This window comes from Gouania willdenowi, chromosome 24, assembly GCF_900634775.1.
Source record: "Gouania willdenowi chromosome 24, fGouWil2.1, whole genome shotgun sequence".
In the NCBI taxonomy this organism is placed as follows: domain Eukaryota; kingdom Metazoa; phylum Chordata; class Actinopteri; order Blenniiformes; family Gobiesocidae; genus Gouania; species Gouania willdenowi.
In genome coordinates, this window is record NC_041066.1 from 18,512,329 (window position 1) to 18,518,205 (window position 5,877).

The window sequence follows — 5,877 nt, forward strand, 5'->3', positions numbered from 1 at the left end:
CTGAAGTGACCTTAGGCGTGACTGATACGATAAGTAACAAAGGTAACAAACAGTCAAGTGTGGAAAAAAAAGTTTATTCTCAAAGCTTTTAATGAGATTGAAAAAAAAAAAAAACAAACAGAAACAACTTGCTAAGACTTATTTATAAAAACCTCATCTGCAATGTACTGTAACAGACACCACCAGCAGTGGTTAAATGTGACTAAACATTGTCACATTGCCCTCTAAAGTCAGAACGCTCCGAGCTGGTGAAGAAATAGACATAAAAGTGAACAGAAGCAAATAGAAACAAAAAGCAGTAGAAATGCTTTAACTCAAAGCACTCACATATTAGACACCAACAGAATAAATAAAGTTAGAAGGAATTAAGGACTTTTGCACCGCATTGCCCGAATACAGACGCACTGTAACAGCTTTGTCAGGAATTTGTTTTAAAAGTGCACCAAAATATGTTTGTACTCCATTTGATTGAATTTAGCAGAAAAGCTTTCACCATATCAGGATTTTGACGATATTTATATATATAAAAAAAAAAAAAAAAAACACCAACCTCCTAAAAAAGGGGCCTAATCTGCACTTACGGTGAACATCCACATGGTTTTAACCTGAAATCATTGGAATATCATAGGCCATTTGTCAACATATGAGTTATATTGTTTCCCTTCCAATCCCAGATGATTCGAACACCCAACAACTGCTTTTCACCCATATCTCCCAATGGAAAAAAAGCATAGTCTTTGTTAATGATAGGAGCGAGGACGATTGTCAGGCCCGCATTGACCTTTACAATCTGGAGATGTGGAAGCCTTATGCCAGGCAAGCAGAGCCCTTTTCTGATTTTACAGAGAAGTGAGAGAACTACTATGTACAAGCCATATTTCTCTATTCTCTTTGTTCAGTCTGTACATTATGTACAAAACGAAATATACACTTGTGACGCATTGTGCGCTCAGTTAGCACGAGCCATGCGCGTTTCTGCGCCGAAGAAGTTGAGCATCGTCTGGACAAGCTCCGGCAGGTCGTAGTCGTGTTTCCAGCCCCAGTCATTTCGCGCGTTGGAGTCGTCAAAGTTCATTGGCCAGCTATCGGCTGCAAAAAAAAAAAAAACCAAAGAGCATTTGGTTTGATTAATTTGAGGTTCCTTATTTCTTATACCAGGAAATCTTTGCGTTTGTTCTGCTTACCGATTGCCTGTCGTACAGGATCAACGTCGTACGTGACCTCCAGCTCTGGCATCTGTTTCTGGAGCTCTTGGCTCAGCTCCTCGGGCGTAAAACTCATGGCGTTGATGTTGTACGTCCTCATGCTGAGCGTGTCGACGGGCGCCTCCATCACTTCCAGCGTTGCACGCAGACAGTCGTCGATGTACATCATGGGCAGCCGCGTGTCTGGTCTCAGGTTGCACTCAAACTTGCCACTTTTGATCGCATCGTGGAAAATCTGGACTGCGTAGTCTGGACGGAGACGGAGAGATTTCTCTGAATTAATTGTTGATAAAGTTGCAAACACCACCACAGTTACTGGAACAACAAGTTGGTAACAGCCCAAGCACTAAATGTGTATGTGAAAGTGGGTGTGTTAGCTGCTTGGGCCAATGGGAGCTAGTGTATCCAGTTATCTGCCAGTCTAAAAGTGAAATGTTATGTTGTCATTGCAAGTCTGTTATGCAACATACTTTTGCTACGACCGGAGTCAATGTCACGTCTCATACCTGTTGTGCCACCGCCAGGCATTGAGTCAGCAGAGATTATTCCTGGATAGCGGAGACAGCGGAAATCCAGGCCGTAACGATGGTGGTAATACTGCCCAACACAAAGAAAAACATTATTATTTGCCTAAAATCACTATTGTGATTATTATTTTTTGGCTGACTGAGTAAACAAAGGGGTCCTTACCTCTCCCATTAGCTCAGCATGGACTTTGGAAACACCATAGATGGTACGAGGTCTCTGCACACACAGATCTGGCGTAGGGTTGCGGGGAGAAGTGGGGCCGAAGGCTCCGATGGTGCTCGGAACAAACAGACGCAAGCCGTGCTCTGCTGCAATATCCAGGATGTTGTGAAGTCCTGGAAACCATTATCGTAACAGTCACGCAAACATTGATGAAAAACGAAAAACAGTTCCATTCACGCCATTGTCGATTCAACGACCATTTAACTCTACCCACCTGTGATGTTAACTGAACGGGCCAGGGCCACGTTGGCCTCCCCCACAGCACTGAGAAGGGCACTGTAGTGAACCAACCAAGTGATACGGTTGTTAACCACAATCTCACGCAGATTCTTGTAGTCCAAGATGTCCGAGTAGATGAAAGGACCTAAAGGTGACAGACGATAGAGAAAGGTCTAAAACCAACCACACAGGTGACAAAAGTGTTAATAAATGGTACGTTTTGATACACATATTGAATTGATTGATGCTCATCTACTTTAAATTGTCGGAAAGGGATGAGTGTTTAAAGTATGAATAATGAAGAGAAAGTCAACAGAGCACAGACAGGCTTTATTGGCCAACACGTGTGTGTTTGTTTAGGCTCATGTACAGCTAATGTTAGCTGACGTCAGACTATTTCAGCATCGGGTATTTGCCACTGACAACAGTCCAAAACAAATTTTGTAAAAATGGAAAGAAGGGTCAAAATGTTCCGATAACAAAAAAAAAAAAAAAAACCCAAAGAGCAGCAAGTAAAGCACACACAAATGTTGCAGAACTCAAAACACAAAGACAGCATTTAGGGTCACTTACCACTGTGGTAAACGTTGCTTGGGGGTTTCCTGATATCGGACAAAATCACATTGTTCTTTCCAAACCTCTTTCTGTATGAAAAGAAGAGAAAAATATTGTTATTAACACAAACACTTTTTTTTTTTTTTTTTAAAAATCAGTGAAAACCTACTGCTGCAAAGTAAGTTTGTACTCGGGACTCTTACCTCAGCATTTTGGCGAGTCCGACCCCCAGTTGTCCCAGGCCGCCTGAGGAACAAAAATACAGAATGTCACATGAGGACATGCAGGCACTGGCCAACAATCAGTGGGTTTCCATGGACATTTCGGTAACTAAAGAAAGAACTTCACGACAAACAAATACGGAGGGACTCTACACAAACCTGTCACACTCACACGTTAAGCGTTTGAACCCTAGATCCAGACGTTACATACCTGTAATAAGCACTTTAGGGTGGTCCGTCTCTGAGAAGGACACAGAGTGGAAGCTGGCATCAGACGTCACCTGACGAGGCGAGAAACTGATGCTCCGTACGGCCACTGTTAGAGGCTGGCAACCGCACCCTGGGCTACTGAGCAAGGCCTGCTGGGCCACCTTGGTGAGGGCTCTGATGACAGGCATGCTTGCTGATACCTGCAGGAATAACACTGTGTTCAGCCCGAGGCGGAAAAAACTCAAATATTATCTTTTTTTGTAGCCTCAGCCAAGGGCCACACGGTTGACAGGTTATCACCAAATTACAAAAACCCCATAGGGACACATCAGTGTTGGCAGTCGAAACATGTCAGGAGATCAATGTCTATTTCAAAATCAATTTCATGAAAAAAGTTTGTCTGAATAAATGAAACCGTAACATATTATTAAAAAAAGAAGACAAAATTAACTTGCTGGAAGGACCAAATACTGTGTTTTAGAAAGAGTCGAACAAACTTAGCATTAAAGTAAATCTACATGAACTTCAGTTGAATTATATAATGTGAAAGCTGCCTGAGGAGGAAATGGTGCACAGCACTAGTGACTGATGACACGTAGGCTGCAGTTCAATGCAAATGTTCCTTTGGCTGCTCTGGAGACGCATCTCACACTCAACTATTTTAATCACAGCCTAAAAACGCACAGTTTGGAAGAATTTACCCTATTGTTGCATAAACACATCTTTCCAAAAAGAATGAATCGTTTTTGCTTTTTTTTTTTTAAGCTGCAGATTTGAATCTAATCCATGAAAAATTGAATCTAAAACTTTTTTTCTTTTGTTTTCAACTCAACTTTTACGCAGCAAAATGTAAAAAAGGAGCGACTTACCGAGAGACAGAGACAAGGCACGGCGCGCTTCTAAAAAAAGGAACGAAGAGAGGAACGTGAGAGTATTTATACTGCTCTGCCTTCAACCATCAGCCAATCACTGAGAGAGGGCGTAGAGAGGAAAACACTACTAAGATCATTCGGTTATCAGGAGATTTTTCACATTTAGGCGAATTTTACTCAAGTTTCAAACTCTTATACGATGTTATAGCGCATGAAAGACGACAAGCTGGTGATTTAGAGTTCATTTACAGGGGTAGATCTATGAAATCCCTGCTCCTCTCTCTCCACCATCACTGCTTCACGTCACAAGTTGCGCAACAGGGACTCAGACATGCCCCCCCCCAAACCCATTCCCCTCCCTTTATGTCTCCATTGACAAAGAAAGCTTCAGTAATGCAGGGTTTGGCTAATAATGAACATTCATGATCACTATTAAAATACAAAGCGGTGCAACAAAGAAGAGTGCATTAACCTACATAATGCACTATTATAGGCTACATTATTTACTAATGCAGAGGCTTCATCATCTAAACACAAAGTATTAGCTTTAAACACTATTTGTTTTGGGGTTTTTTTTTATTGTACATTTCAGCTTATACATATAATTATTTTCTGCATAAGCAACTTTTCCCTTTCTTTCACTTTTCACCTTTTGAATTTATTCCTTCTTGTCTTTAACTTCCGACATCCAAATGAATGTTCCCCATGCATATTAATAAAGTCGATTTATCGATATTTTTAACGTGTATATATTTCACGTTATATACAGTGCATATCTTTTCCGCATAATGCAACTTTTCTCTTAACCTTTTTAATGTATTGCTTCGTGTCTTTAACCTTCCAACATCCACATTTTCCCTTAAAGATTAATACAGTAGATTTAAAATAAATAAATAAAAATATATAAAAATGAAAAACTACAGCTCCAGGAATAAAGAAGAAAAAAAAAAAAAAAAAAAACTACTATTGATGACTCATTGATAAAACCATATTCCCACCCAGACAATGAATTAACCACGTGTCCACAGCAGTCTACGTGAAGATAAATTATACCAAAATACTCCTTATTCTCCTTTTTAAAGTGACTAATGTAAATAAAGTTGATAGATGGTCACTCACCAGTTCAGTTAATCTGCGGGTTTATCTTTAATCAGCTTCTTAAAACGCAGTCTTGTCCGCCTCGCTGTGCGCGTGTCACAGATGCAGCTTCCTCCTCAGCTGGTCCTCGAGCTCTGACGTGATGCGCGCGCGCGTGTGACTGCGTACGCGTGTGTTATCTCAGCCCAGTGTTGCATCAGCTGCGTCTACAGCCCATAATATATCAGCGGCCATCTGCTCACAGGAGGAAGCCGGCTCTCGCTGTGATTGGTGGAGCGGCGGAGGTGCGGTCCGCCTTCTCCGTAGGCCACGCCCACCCCAGCGGCAGGGTGTCTCCTCGCGCTCATAGCTCCGGGTAGATTTTTTTTTTATTTTTTTTATTTTTTTGAAGATCTAATAAACATAGACTACGCACGTCCACATCCACAACGCCATGTGATCCAGTGGCAGCTTTTAGACTTCATGGGGGGACCGGGGACATAAACGATCACGTAATGCAGTGTTTTTCAACCTTGGGGTCGTGACCCCATGTGGAGGAGGCTGAAATTTAAATGGGGTCTCCTGAAATGTCTAGTAATTGATAAGGAATCATTTCTGATTAAAAATATGTTTAAACTATTATTTCTTTTCAAGTCAAAACACAACGCATGATTCTAAACAACCAGAGATTCTCAACTGGTGGGTCGGGTTCCAAAAGTGGGTTGTAGACAGCTGGTAATAAATGATTGAATACTTAATGTCTCTCAT

At 41.4% G+C, this 5,877-nt stretch overlaps 1 protein-coding gene across 2 annotated transcripts; it reads right to left on the reverse strand.

The window, feature by feature from the left end:
• Window positions 1-903: 903 nt before the first annotated feature.
• Window positions 904-5,340, reverse strand: tdh (L-threonine dehydrogenase). Of its 2 annotated transcripts, none has more exons than XM_028440051.1 (9): window positions 5,152-5,340; window positions 3,162-3,360; window positions 2,933-2,975; window positions 2,748-2,818; window positions 2,170-2,319; window positions 1,896-2,068; window positions 1,712-1,802; window positions 1,185-1,454; window positions 904-1,089 (listed from the first exon to the last, which is right to left on the reverse strand). In XM_028440051.1, exons 2-9 carry the CDS (start codon window positions 3,346-3,348, stop codon window positions 950-952), a joined length of 1,125 nt encoding a protein of 374 aa, XP_028295852.1. In that variant the 5' UTR covers window positions 3,349-3,360; window positions 5,152-5,340; the 3' UTR covers window positions 904-949. The 2 variants fall into 2 exon arrangements, with proteins under 2 accessions (XP_028295852.1, XP_028295853.1); XM_028440052.1 differs by lacking the exon at window positions 5,152-5,340 and adding an exon at window positions 4,030-4,167.
• Between the last annotated feature and the right edge of the window lie 537 nt (window positions 5,341-5,877).